At 41.3% G+C, this 16,813-nt stretch overlaps 1 protein-coding gene and 1 long non-coding RNA gene across 4 annotated transcripts in view; one reads left to right on the forward strand and one right to left on the reverse strand.

The window, feature by feature from the left end:
• The window catches only part of Angpt1 (angiopoietin 1), a 229,401-nt gene extending 221,834 nt beyond the window's left edge, over positions 1–7,567 (reverse strand). For 2 of the 3 annotated variants that reach the window (XM_048457161.3, XM_048457160.3), the window contains exon 1: positions 7,271–7,567. In XM_048457161.3, the coding sequence (XP_048313118.2) occupies positions 7,271–7,567 (297 nt within the window). Of the gene's footprint in view, positions 1–6,290; positions 6,362–7,270 lie in introns of those variants that run through there. The other variant, XM_048457162.3, reaches the window with a different exon arrangement.
• LOC125415037 (uncharacterized) lies at positions 7,516–16,046 on the forward strand. The gene is made up of 4 exons (XR_007236495.3): positions 7,516–7,648; positions 9,927–10,274; positions 10,982–12,904; positions 15,080–16,046. It is a non-coding gene; the product is annotated as an uncharacterized LOC125415037 (long non-coding RNA).
• Positions 16,047–16,813: the final 767 nt, after the last annotated feature.

Consider the following 16,813-nt stretch of genomic DNA (forward strand, 5'->3'; position numbering starts at 1 on the left):
ACAACCAGCCTCGCAGCTTACCTCCCACTATCAATGCTCTTTCTTTTTGTGAGATACAACAGGTATCTGGAAACCTTTTTTAAAGGGCCAGATACTAAAATATTTTGGCCCAATGGGCCTAGAACGACAATCCCTCCGTTCTTCCTTTGTAGGACAAAACCAGGCTTGAGTAACTCATACAGGCCTGACTGTGGTTGTGGTTCTATTGCAGTCAAACTGTATTTATAAACATGATGAGAGACAGGATTTAGCCCCAGGGCAATGGTTTGATGACTCTTGATATGGATTATTTAAAAGATTCTCATGTTGCGTATCTAAAGGGTAATATGTGGAATATAGTTTAGCATTATTGTCATAAATGTTATTTGTATTGTGAATATCTCCATGAAATTATTCATTTCTTCACTAATTCAGGAAAATATTTTCCTCAATTAGTATTCAGGAGAGGGATTGGTTCCAAGGTGTCCCATTGGAGGACAAAAATCTGTAGATTCTCAAGCTTGTTATGTAAAATATCGTACCATTTTCATATTATATGTGCTCACCATGCACTTTAAAACAACTCTGGGCTTCTTATCATACCTAATATAACCTAAATGCTGTGCAAATGATAGTTTTACCATTTTGTCTAGAAAAAAGATAACAAGAGTTGCATGTCTGTTTCAGTCCCACATTTAAAAATATTTTTGGATCTGAGGTTGGTTTAATTTTCTGGTAAGAAAGTCCCTTCTCTGTCCACTATTTTGTAAATTGTTATCAAACAGTCATTATGCAACCAAGAGAAGAATTGTAGTCTACAAACATTAATCAACAATACAGATAAAGTTTTTACCTCCGAGTGCATCCTGCCCATGAGACCGTCAAGTCTTCCCTTCTGCAAAGACTTATTGAGGCCCTACTATGTGTTATGCACTCTTTTAGGTATAAGGAAAATTGCATCAATAAGAGACAAAAACTTTGTTCTTGAAGACTTTATGTAGCCACAAATGTCTAAGACAGAATAAATTTTTGGAAAAGCAATACTTAATATTATGTAACATAGCAGTTAATGCCATAAAAAATGGGGGTAATTTTGGTGGCCTCCCAGAGTTGAAGGTTGAATCCCTTTTGCTGCAGGAATCGCACACTTCCGACACAGAGTCCTGTGAATTGGAGCTGGATTTCACCTGAAATACTCCTCCCTAGAAACCAGTTTTCAGGGTATCAGAAAGCAGAATGCAAGCTTACAAGTGGAGGAAGCAGTCAACAGCCCTACCCAGCTATGGCATCTATGAACCACAACAACCAGCATAGCACAACAACCCCAAGGTTGTAACAGTGGTATGTACCCACACCTTGGCAGTAACCAACAGATCTCTAATGGGGCTTCAGACCAGCTCAACAAGAGGGAAATCATGCCTGGTACTGAAAGGCTACCCATCTACCCAGGGCTAATGAAGTTGTGGATCTTGGAAAAGAATCTCTACCCTCCATCCTACTAAACAAGCATGATACCTAACTACATTCTAAACATAGAATCCTTATATTACCTTATTTACCCCTTGTTAAAGAAACATCTCTGTAACAGATAGAGACCATAACAGAAAACCCCAACTGACCTAAGTACAGAGAAAAAGTGATCATGTGATGTCCAGCCCCCAAAGAAACATCTGTTCCTGGGCTAAGAGAGGGCAGGCAGATTATAAGAACCAGAGAAGCAGGAATCTTGATGTGAGAATGTGTCTCCTAGAAAAGTCAGAGATGCTACAACCAAGAAGTCTCACTATAATTGCCGTTTAATAAGACCTGAACACATGAACAAGGATGACACCAATAGACACACTAACACTGAAGGGGGCAACCTCATGGGGCTAAAGGGACAGTTAGAGGCCACTAAGGAATGCTGGAAGTGGGAGAAATAGTCTTCCTGAGGAAGAGTTGGAAAATTGATCATCTAAACCCAGTGCTCAGTCCCCAAGTCATATACATTCAAGGAAAATTATAAATGGACGAAGCACGCGTATTTATATGTTTACAAATTAAACAACTGAAAACAAAGGGATAATGAATTCAAGAGAGAATTCAAGGGGACCAATGGAGAGGGTTGGAGAGGGGAAATGGAAGGAGGTAATGATGTATTTGTATTTTAATTTTTAAAAACCATAAAAATGAGGCAGGGTAGCATGCTAGCAAGTCACTCATTAAACTGAGGAGGAGAAGGCGGCACAGGGGAACTGTCTGAGGGAGTGAGGACTTAAGAGAGACAGACACATCCATGCTAATAGCTGGGGACCAATTTTCTGCAGGGAGTAAATAGCTTGTAAGTGCCTTAGGCGGGAATGAGCTTGTCTCTTGGAGAAATCAGAAGAAAAGCCATGCCATTTGAGTGTCTGGAATGTCCTTTGAAGGTAATAATGATGAGGCCAGAGAGGGGTATAGGGAGAGTGATGGAGGGCTTTGTGGTAAGGAACTGGGAATTTGCTCTTTCATAATGGGGCGTTAGAGGGGGATTTTAAGGAAGAAATCAAGATATCTCCTACTCATTTTAAATTACATAATCCAATAATTACCTTTGGGATAGGCACTACTAAAAGACAGTCAATGTGAAATGGTGGAATAAGGGATAAGGATGAGCTATAGCCTCCTGAAAAAGGACTTGCCTTGGCCCAAACTCTGAGATCTACTGAAAGAATTAATGTTGAGCAAAAGCTATCAGTGGGTCTATAATAACTACAGTTGCCCAGGTTCTGTGACCAGACAGGCTTTCATTGCTTTAGATCACAAAAGTACAACAAGTAAATAATAAAATGTATATATTGGTTGAAAAGTTAATGCAAATTAACTTGTTTTCTGTTTGAAAATTGTGTGTCTATTCCTGAAATGAAATTGGTGGCGGCCTTGTCACTATCCGACATAAAGCAAATCGTTGCTACTAACATTTCCAGGCAGCTGAGACTTCTTTTTCCCAGTTTCTACATGAGTCATATATTTATGCTTTCTTCAACATTAGAAAGATATAGATAACAGTTTACTAATCGCCTGCTACTCACTTCATACACTCTGGAAGTCCCTCCACAATTAGACACCCTTGACCTCCTGCTACCATTGTGGTGGTCATCAGTAGGAAAAGATCTGGCAAAAGATCCCTGGCTGTGGATTTTTTGCACATGCTCTAATTTCCAGCACTCGGGAGGCAGAGGCAGGGGAATTTCTGTGAGTTCAAGACTAGCCTAGGTTACAGAGTGAGTTCTAGGACAGGCTCCAAAGTTGCACAGAGAAACCCTGTCTCGAAAAACCAGGAAACGAAACAAAATAAAACAGAATTTGGCAAAAGCAAGGCAGATTTCCTAAGGATTTGCCCCCAAAATCTACACTGCTACTTGTTTTAAATGGGCATCTTTGCAAACTAATTTGTTTGTTTCTCTTTTGTTGTTGTTTATTTCAGTACTGGGGCTCGAACCTAGGAATTCATGGTAGGTGTGCACTCCTGCAGACTATTGAAAAATAGGAAAAAAAAAAGGAAAAAGGAATAGTCACAGACGGCACAGAATAGACACGTTAATCACACATCTTTCTGTCATGAGGAGCCACAGGACGGTAAGAGGAGAATGCCAAAAAAGATGCAAAGCAAATCAGTCACAGCAAACAAGCCCTGGGGAGATGGCTCAGTTCATGGAGAGCTTTGCCTTCAAGCATGAGGATGTGAAGCTGAGTGTCCAGCACCCACATAAAACACTGGGCATGGTAGTGTTCATTTGTGTTCCTGGCACTGGAGAGGGGCCACGTGAAGGATCTGAGGATAGATGGCCAGCCAACCTAGCCTAATTGGTGAGCTGCAGACCAGCTGGAGAAGCTTTCTTAAAAGTGGTAAATAGACAATAACTTGTGGTTGTTGTCTGAACTCCACACATGTGCACACACACCTACACTCACATGCATGAACATATACACATTAAAAATTATAATAGCAGAAACAATAACCAAACCTTCCATAACTTAGCATTTAGGAGGCTGAGGCAAGAGAATTGATGAGCCACAGGTTTGAGGCCATCCTGTACTATACTATGTGGTGCATTCCAAGTCCTGGCTTGGGGTACAGAGTAAGACCTTATCTTGGAAACCAACCAAACATAAAACCCCACGAAAATGACAACAGCAACACCAAACAGCAGCAACAAAAACAACCACAAATATTAAGAGGGGCCAGGGAGACAGATCAGAAGATGGAGGTGTTTGCCACCAAGGCTGGAGACCCAACCTGGGTCTCTAAAACCCACAAGGTGGAAGAGTAAAATTGACTCTTACAAGTTCTCCTCTGACCTCCACAGGAGAGAGAAAGGAAGAAAGGAAGGATGAAAGAGAGGAAGGAAGGAGCGAGGGAGGGAGTGAAGAAGGAAAGGAGGAAGAAAGGAAAGAAAAGAGAAAAAAGAGAAACCCAACATTCGTTTGTATTTACACGTAGGTACCCAAGATGTTGTCACTCTCGTTCATTTGATACCACTGGAATAGTTCGCAAAAAAAGCTGTATAATATAGGAGCTTCAAATAATGAAAGAGCCTCAAATCCAAACATAGACTGATGTTGAGCATGTAATTACATAACTGTCTGTCAAGAATTATCATCTTACATCACATTAACAATGAATGATCATGGAAAATGAACCTTCTTGAATTAGGCCCATCATGTCAAGAGAGCCATACCATCAAACTCTGACATTTACAGAGACTAATGACTCATTTGCTGTCTTGCATAAATTGCTTGTCAGTTGTAAGACAGAAAAACTTGGGTAGTTGATAGTTGAGAGTCTTATAAAGTAAACCTTGCGATGGTCAATATCTTACAAAGAATATTTATAAAAGTCCCCTTTATAAGTGTTTAAGGATAAGAACAGATTACCACAAACAATCTTCTGACTTTAAAATACATATTTATTCTGCATCAGAATCCCAGACAGTGATGCCATGAGGCGTATAATATTCATCACACTTTGATAAATAACCTTGTTGAACAAACTGCTGCGATGATTTGATGTATGCACAGTTCGCAGGAGTTTCTGTAGTATATGACTTCTTAACCTAAAGCAACCACTTACAATCAAAATAGAAATGGCCTAAGTTATAAATACTGGATTCCAAATAATCACAGTCAAAAATGTGCATATGAGTGTTCAAACAAACATATTAAATGCAGTTTAGAGTCTGAGGTGAAGAAAACACTAATTAAGGGAAATTTATGAGCGTCTTTAGCAAGTTCTTTGATGAATGCATTTATTTGGTTACTTGATCCTCCAACCAATCACATTAACAATGACAAAAGATATGCAAATCCAAACAGACAATAGTCAAGCCAAGGGCTCTGACTCATACCAACTGGGACATTTCAACATCTATTCAGCTTGATTCATTCTTGTGAGGATTGATATAACCAAGGAACATTTTAATACTTATGCTTGGCTATAATCTGAAAACTATGCCATAATCTCTAACCAAGAACAAAGCGAACGAGAATCAAATTTATTTCATGAAGCGAATTAACATATGAAGTGTCTGCATGATGTAACCCCAGCAGAACTGAGCGCTTGTTCTGTCACTGCTGAATAATTGCATAGCAACAAAAAAACATGCATCGCTGTGTGAGTCACCATTTTGATTGTATGTTTAAAGCAAACAAAACATTACATTTTTGGTAGAATAGCTCATTCACAGTTTAGAGCTGTATTTCCCACTGGTGTCCCCCCCACTCACAGAACCCAGACTAATTCATCATGATTCAATTCTCATTGAAAACACTGTGGATGGGATATTGACCATAATAGCAAACTATTAAATCAAACTCCTTTATTCACTATAGAATGAAATTCTGCCAGAGAAAAAGCAGATGTTCTATTATAAACTAATACTATGAATAGTGCCAGAAAAATCTGTCTATGACCTCTAAAGACTGTTTACCTCCTGCTTTCCATGCATCAGTCTAACATTTCACCTGGGATCTGTAGCAGGAAGCTCCATTTCTAAGTTTGGGAACCCCGGATCCACCAAGTTCCCGTTCACACGCTGGAAGAAATAACTGTGATCTTAGCTCAGTCCCTAGTGGACAAAAGGAGAAGAGCGTTCACCAGGCATGATTCAGCACAGACCTAAGTAACTGGCTGGGACCACACAGAACCCAAGTTTGTCTTTTCTTCATCTCATGTCTATGCCAGCCTTCTCGGGATCCCCCTGCCCACACTGAGGCCGGTGTTTAGCACAGGTCCTGGTGGAGAGGAGCGCGCCAGTGGGGATGCTGTCATGACTGTGGAGACAGGCACTTACCTGTTACACAGCTGAACAGCCCAGAGGGAATGAGCTGGAGAAACTCCCCACCACTAAGAAGGCCGTCTTGACAACAGAAACTACAGAGTGTTCTGTGGCTTATGAAAAGAGAGCCACGTGCCCATCAATCTGACTTCTGTAAACTTGGATCAAATACGTATTCGATACTAAGGTTTCTCAAGAGACCCGGGGCTCCCTGATGGCACTGTCTCTGGAACTAACCCAGGGAAGGGAGGCTGGTAAGGAATCAGCACAGCGGTCTTGTGTTCAGCCCAATCTGCAGGTGCACTCACCCAGGAGACCCCAGGGGCTCCGTGTCTACCCTCAATGTGGGAAAAACCACGTTCTTACGGCTTCGCACCAGAAATTGTTTTCTTGAATTTTTTTCTCATGCACAGATGAAATATATGATAAATGTCATCCCTGCTCGACTACAGCTTGTGAAGTGAAGTTCCCTTTTCTTATAAACACAGTCTTTCTAAGCAAATACAACAGGGGTATTTTACACTCGCTCTCACTTCACGGTAGTGTTATTAAAAGTTGGGGGTGGGGAGCTGAACGTTTTATGACGATTTCCCAGGGTAACTCGCAGAACTCCTTGTTGTACCATCCATTTAAACCCCAGTTAGTATTACCATAACTATTTCGATTTCTTTTTCCACCAACTTGCCCAAGAAGTGCACGCTTTCTTTTCGACAGTTGGGCTTTGACAGTCAGAGTGCTCAAGATAAACTTTAGAATAGAGAAAACCAGCGTTGACATAAAAGGGGAGCGCCACACGACCAGAGGCTTGCACAAGCCCGGGACTCTTGGCTTACCCAGGAAGTGAGCCCCGGGACCAGAGAGCCCCTTTTCTTTTGCAAACACTGCCCCCCGGAGCAAAAGGTAAACACAAATGCCCCCCTATGGAACTCTGAGCTCGCTGCAGAGTGGGAACGGAAAAGGCTCTATGCAATTAGAAACTGAAAGCGATCACTTACTTTTTGCAGCCACTGAGTATAATTTTCCATCACATGCTCCAGATGCTGAAGTTTCTGGGAAGAGAAGTCCGGCTCCACGTGTGGAGCATCCCTCTGCAGAGCGTTCGTGTTGTACTGCTCTGTCGCGCTCTCACGGCAGTTCCCGTCGTGTTCTGGAAGAATGAAAGTGTAGGCACACTGCCCATGTTGAATCCGGTTATATCTTCTCCCTCCGTTTTCAGGACTTCGGCGCTGATTGCTGCACCCTATGTGAGTCAGAATGGCAGCGAAGAATGCAAAGGAGAGGAGAACTGTCATTGTACTGCCAGCGCTCGCCTTCCGTGCCTCCTGCAAAGCTCGCTCTTCTCTTCTGACCTTTAAACTAGTTCTTTATTTCAGGTAAAACTGCTTGTTTGACTCTTTTCCCTTTAAAGCGAACGTTGGAAGAAGATCCACAGAGAACTCCCCATTTGTTAGCTTCGTTCTAAAATGTTACTTTTTATTTTACTGTAATGATAGTTTCCTTCGTTAAAACTTGAGATTTTTATTGCATAGTAGCTGAGATTTATTGTTTCCTCCCTGTGTAACCGTTCAGCGCGCAGGCTGCCCGAGTCAGCTGCGAGTACATTTTCTAGCCCCTTTCCTCTACCCTATCTGCAGCAGATCTGCTATTTTCTCCCAGACCTCAGTGAGTTTTATTAAGGTTGCACATCCAAGCCAAGCTGGAAGCAGGCAGCCTTTCACAAGATGACTTGACAGGAATGCATGAGTGTGCCCCTATGCTAAGGATTGCTGATGGCTTTGGGCGGCGGATCAGCTTACAAATTGGCTAGATGCGCATGACCTCGATCATGTATGGGCCTCCCACCCCTTCCGCAGACAGTTGCCTTGAGCCCTTAGCAGATGCACGGAAAATCAATAAACAGAGCGGTCCACCTTAATACATTTGGGTGTGCGTGCTGACCTACTAAAACCTATCACGCTAGAAATATGTCTCCAAAGTTACTATTTAATGGAGGAACCCTAAATTGGCACAATCTCCAGTGAATTATTTTTTTATAATTCGATAAAATTATTAAATTAAAATTTCATTTTTTTTAACTCCAGGGAAAACATTAAAAACTATTTTTTAGAGATGCCATTCTTCCTCTGTATTTACTTGGGAGGTGGAGAGAAGAATGAAAAGATCAACTTGTCAAGGAAATCACCATAATTTGTCACTCAAAGCAACACAGCCTATGCGTACTAAGTAGTATTTTCTGAGCACCTTTTGGGATATGGATTTTAAATGAAGCTGGTTTCTTAGTCAGAATGCAGCCGTTTACACTCTGCGAGTATAAATTGAGCAACTTCCCTACAAAAACAATGTGGTTACAGTTTAAGACAGTGGCCTGAGAATTATTAATTCCTGTGGTACTTGCTAATCATATATTTCACAAGAACCTCTGGCATCGCTATGGCTGCTGTTAACACTGGTATGGAAATTCCACACAAATCCTTTGTGGCTACAGAGGCCAACCATCTGAGAACAAGCATGTATCAGGTGTGCCAATGGCTTATACAAGAGAACCCTCTGTGGTTTTAACAAGAAAGAAAGACATGGTCAGAAGGTGTTTTCCCAAGTGCAGAATATAAATATTTGAACAAAGGGACAGTCAAATACAGAGGCCAGGAGTGTCTTACAGAATTTAGTATGGCACCAGAATATTTACCGGGTATATGTGGAGGTCATGTTTTGTTACATACAGGATTTTCATCAGGGACTGGGTGGGCTTTGAAGCAAAGGCACCTCCCTTCTCTGTCATGTGTTCAAACAGAAGTCACATGTGACTCTGGTGTCCTCAAATGGGAGTAGGGCAGTGGGTGAAGTCAGTAGGAGAGAGTGATTCATCTTTAGGGAGGGAGAAGAGAGGTCAAAATAGACTCCAGGAAGGCTGTGCTCTCCTTGGGGTGGTGGTGGTGGTGGGGAGAACAGTGATGGGAATCATCAGTCCGCACCAAATAACACACTTCCAATCAGATGGGTGTATATGCCAGACATAGGGGTAAAAATCTCTGACCACCACAAGGGTCATGGGGATTATTACTCCTAGGCAGCTATAATGTCGCTTGAGAATTTGCCAGTTCACATTCAACACTCCTTATATACTATATCATTTAATCATTGCAACAAACTTAAGATGTGGGTAGTATATTTAAATCTTTTTTTTTATCAACAGGAAACTGAATCACAGCAAGGCTGATCAGTTACAGCTCACATAACGAGCAGATGGTTATTAGATTGGGTTCTGAGACTAACTTTCTAACCATTAGGTCAGCCAATCCTTGAAAGCTTCTGAGAGGAATAAAAGCAATCTCAAAAGGACTTCAATTAACTAACTACTAATAACTGATTATGCTTCTATATACTCAAAGCAGAGAACTTGCTGGTACCCAATCAAGAAAGGACAGGAATATCTAGTTTATCTCTCTCAATTTTAAAATGGTGTCTCGTGTAGACAGGATAACCTTGAACTTCTGATATTCCTGTCCTTTACCTGATATTTCTTTACCAACACACCTAGCTTATACAGCGCTGGGGATTGAACCCAGCGCTTCCTGAAAGCTGGCCAGGCCATATGTTCTACCCATTAAGCTACTTTCCCAGCAGAAATAGGAATTGATTCTTCCTCTGCAGCCCCACAAAATGATGCGCATCCCCTACACAACCACAGGATGAAGCACATTGGAAAAGTAGATTGCCAAAGAATGCTTTCCAGCAATGCTTACATTGAAAGTCATCCACAGAAAGAGGAGCGTCCAAAACCAACACCTATAAGTGCTTTGTTAAGAACCAAGTGCAGCTGAAAGCCGGCAGGGGGTTAACAGAGGAGCGATGAAGTCTCTATTACAGCCCCTGTGTGTCTAAATGGCCATGACCAACTGGACATGTGAACTTTCCAGTCTGAATGGAGAAAAGGAAAATGGGCAGTTTACACAGACAACTAGGGAGAAGGGAACCGAAACAAGTCTAAAACAGTTGAAGGTAAGCAAGAGAAAAAGATGATTAGGGGTTTTGCCGGAAAAACAGAAGTCAGCAATACTGGGCGAGCGTGTATCAGTTTAGGGAAAATGTCCACAGATCAGGTATAAGCATTTAATAAACACAGAAATGTCTCTAAACCTGTGTTCTGAAACTCTAGCTAAGGGACAGTGTAGGCTTTGGGAAGCCCCCACTCACTAAGGTTAACACACTTTGAGGCATGCATGTTACCTAGGGTGACAGTCAATTGTCACCAGCTACCTCTTCAGAACTAGTCTGCGATTCAGGAAGCGGTAAGAAGTACATGCCATTAAAATTATTTTCTACCTCACCTCCAAACCTTTTATAATTCAAAGAGAGAAACAATTGCATTAAGTTAAAGTCTGGAATAGGCGTTTTAAAACCTGGAATGTGGGCTGTAAGTCATATCTACACATAGTCATGTAAATGCTGGAATTTCCACTGAGACTAGGGACCCCATTAAAATGGGTACTTAATGACCCTAAACGTGTCCCCCAATCCAGGCTTTGCAGTTTTCTCTCTGAAGCCTTCCTGATTTTAATTAAATCCAATAAGTGGCTATATCTCAGTTCAATTTTAATAACTTCCTCTTCATATCTCTCACCATCTGTTTCTTTCTCATTGTCCATCTATTTCTTTATTTCTTTATTTATTTACTTATTTATTTATTTTTGTTTCTCTCCCCTTAGGGCTCCGAGCTTCCTGCTTTCATCATTGTTTCCCCAGTAATTTTTGTGTACTTTATTTGAAGGAATGAAACATTTAATGAATGAGCGAACGGAATAACTAGCTACTTAACGGACACATTTCTCTGGTTATTTGGCTACTACAAGACTGCTCACATCCACTTTATTGTATCTGTTCAGTAAGTTTTCCTAGAACCTCTAAACATAAGGGAGTATGTTCAATCCAAACTTACACAAAAGAATGTGATGGACATTAAATATAGTGCAATATCAATACATATTTTTGCTCTTTAACAAATTATTTTTATTATTTTATTTTTTATTTTATTAATTTTTATTTTATTTTATTTTATTTATTAACACAATTGTATGTTATTGCACCCGTCTTACAGATGAAAAAATTAAGTCACTTAAAGGCTCATTACCCGAGATCCATGATTATTTCTATAGCAGAATATGAACTTGATCTTTAAGCCGTCTCTTAGTCACCCATATCTCACTGAACTAGGTTACTTTCAGCAATGCTTAACTATTAGGATGTTGTGGGAGTAACTTCCGCTGCCTCCACCAATAGTCGCTGAAATACGAGCCCACAGTGCAGCGGGGAGCGACTTCTGCTCCGTCAGCCAATAGCTGCTGAAATACCAGCCCACTGGGGCGTGGTATATTTCTCTTTTAAAAAGAGAAGCAGATCCGGATCAGGCTCTCTTGGTTCTGGCTCTTGGTTCCGGTGCTTGGTCCCGGCTCCTGCTCCCGGCTCCTGCTCCAGCGACTAGGCTCCCTTCCTGACGGTTTATGGTGTATGTAAGTTTTACCCCTCAAAATAAATGACCCCTTAAAACATAACTGGTGTGGGATTGATTTGCTGATATTAGGACTCAAGTTGAAGTTATTTCTGAGAATTTCAGATGAAGGAACAGCAGTCAGCTCTTCCCAGCCACAGCTTCATTGATTCATGTTATGCTCATCTCAAGTAGGGCTAATACTAAATCAGAACGTAGGGCTAATACTAAATCAGAACACATGAGTATTGTTGTCCCATCTGCTCATCCTCAGGGAAGCTGGTTGCGTGAGCAGACTATTCTTTCAGTCCATTCTGAATGATTAGTTCCATGTCAGGTCACTCACAGTCCTTCTGTCACCTACAAGTGGCAACAACACCCACAGCAGATGGAGCTACTACATGGCCACCACATCATGGGTACGTGTGAAATGTCCCTTGCTCGGATTACCAAACACCGATGAATCTGTAGACACAGCAGTAGACAAAGGCTGGAGACAAAGGAAGATGAGGAAACTATTACTTAAATATAGACTTGCTTTCGGGTGGAAGAAATTCCTAGCAATTAGTGAATGTCTGACTTGCAAAGTTAATTTTTAACCATAGCAAATCAAGTTAGAAAGAGCGAAGGGAGAATTTGTTCTAAGAAAGGATGGAGGGACTAAAGCTTCAAGAAAATATCTAGAAACAAAGGTCTAGAGTGAAAAACGTTTGGAGGATCTGTGGGAATAGGGTCAAAAAGAGAGGGAATTGTGACTGTGTGGTCACAGGAGAACAAGAGAAGGGAATGATGCATTAAGTAGACAGATTGCGGTAAGATGGTATTTCCTGTGGATAAGAAGATCCGTTGGTTCTTGTTTTGTGCATAGGAGCAGCATGTGGATTGTATAAACTATTACTGTGCACTCAAGATCCCTTTTCTTTGTTGGTTTTTACATTGGATCTGGGTTCTGGGTGCAGGGAATATGTCTTTGTTATTAATAACTAGATCCTCCTTTTCCTGACACAGAGGAGACCTTGGGTAACTGCCGTACAGCAGACTGACTAATGACAGATTCACTTCATGTTTCCGTGCTCACAGTGGAAGGCACAGAAGCATCACTTGGGTGCTCAGATTCCAAAGGGCATCCCAGATGTGACAGTAAGTCAATACCTAAAACTTCCAGCCATGTTGTATGGACATGGACAAGGATGGAAAAAGCATTCAATAAACATTTCACAATTACCTTCTATCATGTCATGACTTGTCATCTATACAGAGGAGGTAACTTCTATGTAGAGGTAGCAGGAAAAACCAGAGATGAGGTTTGTATATAGCAGAAATTCAGATGCCATGCCAGCAATTCAAATTCATATGCACCAGAATAGAGACAGACTACAATGGGGATACCCATTAAGATGATATTTCATTAGGGAAAAATTATATAGTTCACAGTGTATTTACAAAATGTCCTCCTCTTTCCCTTTTTCTCTGTGGAGGTATCATTGCCTAGGTAAGAAAAAAGATATCTCTCTCTCTTTCTCTCTCTCTCTCTCTCTCCCCAACTTTTCCAGCTTTACAAAGAATACAAAGAATATAAGAATATGTCTTAGGAAAGTCTGAAATTTTCATTTCATGCGTCATTAGCACCAACGGTTGCTGGTCTTTATAAGACAAAGCTGAGAAAGACTGGCTGTGGTAGTTTGAATGAGAACGCCCCCATAGCTTGGATATTTGATGACTTGGTCACCAGTTAGTAGTACTGTTTGATGGGGGTAGTGTGGCCTTGCTGAAGATCACAGGTGTCAGATGCTGAGAGTTTCTATTCTTGCTCCATTTCTACCTCCCCCTCAGTTTAGTGTTTGCAGGTAAGGATGCAAGCGCTTCCTGAAGCCTCTCCCGCTAACATGAACCCTTTCTGCAAACACACACCAAAATAAACTCACCCTTCATTAAATTGTCCCAGGTCATATGATTTGTCACGGAAACAAAGAACTAATATTGCCCCCAGTCATGATCACTCATCTGGAACTCAATGACTTCGGACTTTCGGTCCAGAAAAGTTTTTGATCTTGAAAAGAAAGTGACTTCTACTCACTCCTCAGCGAGAAGGCTACCATTCACAAGCACTACAAGCTAATGATGTCACCCAATCTATATTCTCATACAAAATAGCTTTTTGAGTCTCTTGACAGCATATGGCTTAGGGGTTGTCTAGAAGGGTAAGTTGTCCCCCAGTGCATCGGTGTTACCCCCCAAATTCTCATAGCAGCATGGTTGAGAGTGCCCCTTCTGCTCACTTTCTATGCTGTATAGACCCCATTACCTCCTAAGACTACGAGACCATGAACGCTTGAGCAGAGTTACACACTATTGGGAGCAGTTATGAGGATGGCTGGACTCACAGGAGAGAGTCTAATAACCCACTCCCTTTTCCTTGCCTACATGCCCGTCTAGAGGCTCTCCTGAAATAACCAGAAGTGTTGCTAGAGATAGGGTAGGTTTTATGTTCAGAAGTCAGCACTCTCTAACACCTGTAGACTCAGATTTTACAAGAGTCAGGGAATTGATGCCTTGATTTTTGTCAACATCCCTCTCTCTCTTTCTCTCTCTCTCTCTCTCTCAACCTCATTTTGTGTTCCGATAACTTAGACGTATTTTTAGTGTAGCATTGTCTCAACCGTCTCCCTCTTGCTTGCCTGGATGTTCTCTTCCTTTTTGGACAAGGTAGGACACAAAGAGATTCTTTTTCATTTCGTTGGTTTTATTCTTTCCTGTCTGAACTCTTGAATGTTGGATAACATCAGGCAAAACAGTTCTTTTAAACTTAGTCTCCTCATCTGTAGAATAAATAGTATAAACAATGTGATGGGCTTGTGAAGAACGGACACTAACACAGTGAGTATAAAAACTGAGCTCAGCGCTGAAAGGACAGAAAAGGTAAATGATAATTCTTGGTTTTCTCCATGTGTGTTCTTTCTTGTCTTCAAAATTTCGTCCTACTTTTGACCCCGCTTAATTGAAGTTTATGACTATGTTTATCTAATTCTGTTCCCTATCATTTTATTTTCTTAAACATTTAAGATCATTTCTGAGCCTCGTAAAAATCGAAAATTTAAGAAGCACATTTTCAAATGAGAGGAGGGTCACATGCCCAACAGTCGCTCGTGTAAACAGCTCTGTTTTCTTTGAGGGCAGGGGCTTTCATGTTCTCCTTCGCCGCTGCATCCCTTCACCTGGGACAGCGAGGGCCTGGCGCACAATAGGTGCTGAGTAAATATTTGTCGGATGGATGAAACAACTTGGGAACAATCTAACAAGAATGTTCTGCCCTAAGTAGTCAGGCCAGAGAAGCAACTGGTAAGGCAAACAGACACGGAAACCAATCGCATTTGGACGTCTGAGAGCCCATGGGAGCAATGAGGATGTCATCTGGGGCCTTCACCACCGTGACTTCTTATCCAACCCATTTCCAGCCAGTTCAACCAAATGACTTTATTTTCAAGAACGTCTCTTATGTCTGGACTTGGGGCATATATTGTTTCACTCTGTTTCCTGGGAGATAATGTTTGCCTCTGACACAATGAAAATGAAAGGAAACATTCTAATATTAATCTTAGAAAAAATATGCACTGTGGCTTGACTTATACACAGCAAAGGAAACCTTATTTTATCAGCTCCCCCCACCCCAACCCAAAGAGTCAGTTTGGTGCCCCACCAGCACCCCAGGCTCTAATCAGATTAGGAATTTTGCAATTAAATTAGGAAATAAATTCCAGTGGTATTTAAAACTATGATTGCCTTAATCAGATTCTTAGTTCATATATTGCCTGGCAAACACTAGGCCTTTTCATGGCAGTGTTAGCCATAATACCTTTAATTCTGAAAAGTTACTACTTCCTTTTCTACCAAGTGCCTGATGTGGTTCATTCTCCCTTGACATTTTTTTTTTAAAAATTAGGGAAAGTCTTAAAAAGAAGAATTTAAGTAAATAGAAAAGGATAGACTAAACGACAACCTGAAATGAGTGAAAGATTAGGGAAGAGCATCATGGCCTTGTTTTCCTCCCCATCATCCGCCATCATCTTGGGATACATACAAAGGGACCATTTCAGGGATTCCAAACTTACGTATTTTGCAAAATATTTCTAAATTTATACTATACTCACCCTGCCTTTGAATTTGCCATTCTCACTGTCCTATTGCATTCTTAGCTACTTCAAATTTTAAGCCCTTATCTTTCTCAAATTTATCCTGAGCAGCAGCAGTTGGAAAATAAGACACTTGTATTTTCCCTAATATATGTTAAAAATAAACACAGAATATTAAAATGAATCGCTGTGTTGGAATAACCTGTCCAGCACTGGAATTCCTACTGGGATGTGGGCTGCATGCTGGGGAATACCACCTAGTTTTCCTCTTAGAAAATAAATGGCCCAACGCCTCCCATCAAAATGTCTATGGAAGATAATATTGTTCAACAGTTTCTTAAGATGAATTTGCATTAGGTCCAGAATGTTGGTGGACCATTTTCGTTCTGCAGTAATTTCAGCCAAACAAACAATTCTTTGGAAACAGGTTTGTCTGTTTATCCTGGCGGAGAGCTCAGGAGGAACTCCCCTAGGCCTCATACAGGGAAGCCATTGCAGGGATTGGCAGCAGTCCTGTGCTCAGTGTTGTGTACCAACAGAAATGCCCAACCAAGGGTCTGGAATGAGAACTACTGGCAGACCAGACGCCGGTCACCCTTCTCTTGCATCTGGCAATGAGTAGAGCAGTGGGTTATTTAGCCTCTGTGATAAGCTTTCACTCCTCTGTCATCTTGCGTCTGGAAGAGCGTTAGGGGGACAGGAAGTAGATTTCTTCTCAAGAGCTCCATTCCCTTGGGAGAACTGACATTCCTAACTCAAGCCCTTCAGAAGGCCATAAAAACGTATCAGTTCCAAACAGGGGGAGGAAAGTTAATATTTAGAGAACCAGTTGAGAACCAATTAGCCTTGGTTTACCAAGAGCTGTCGTTTACTGGGTACCTAAAGTGTTTTAAGGGCTAGGCTGAAAATTGAACTAGCATAAC

This window comes from Myodes glareolus, chromosome 19, assembly GCF_982192425.1.
Source record: "Myodes glareolus chromosome 19, mMyoGla1.1, whole genome shotgun sequence".
NCBI classification, from domain to species: domain Eukaryota; kingdom Metazoa; phylum Chordata; class Mammalia; order Rodentia; family Cricetidae; genus Myodes; species Myodes glareolus.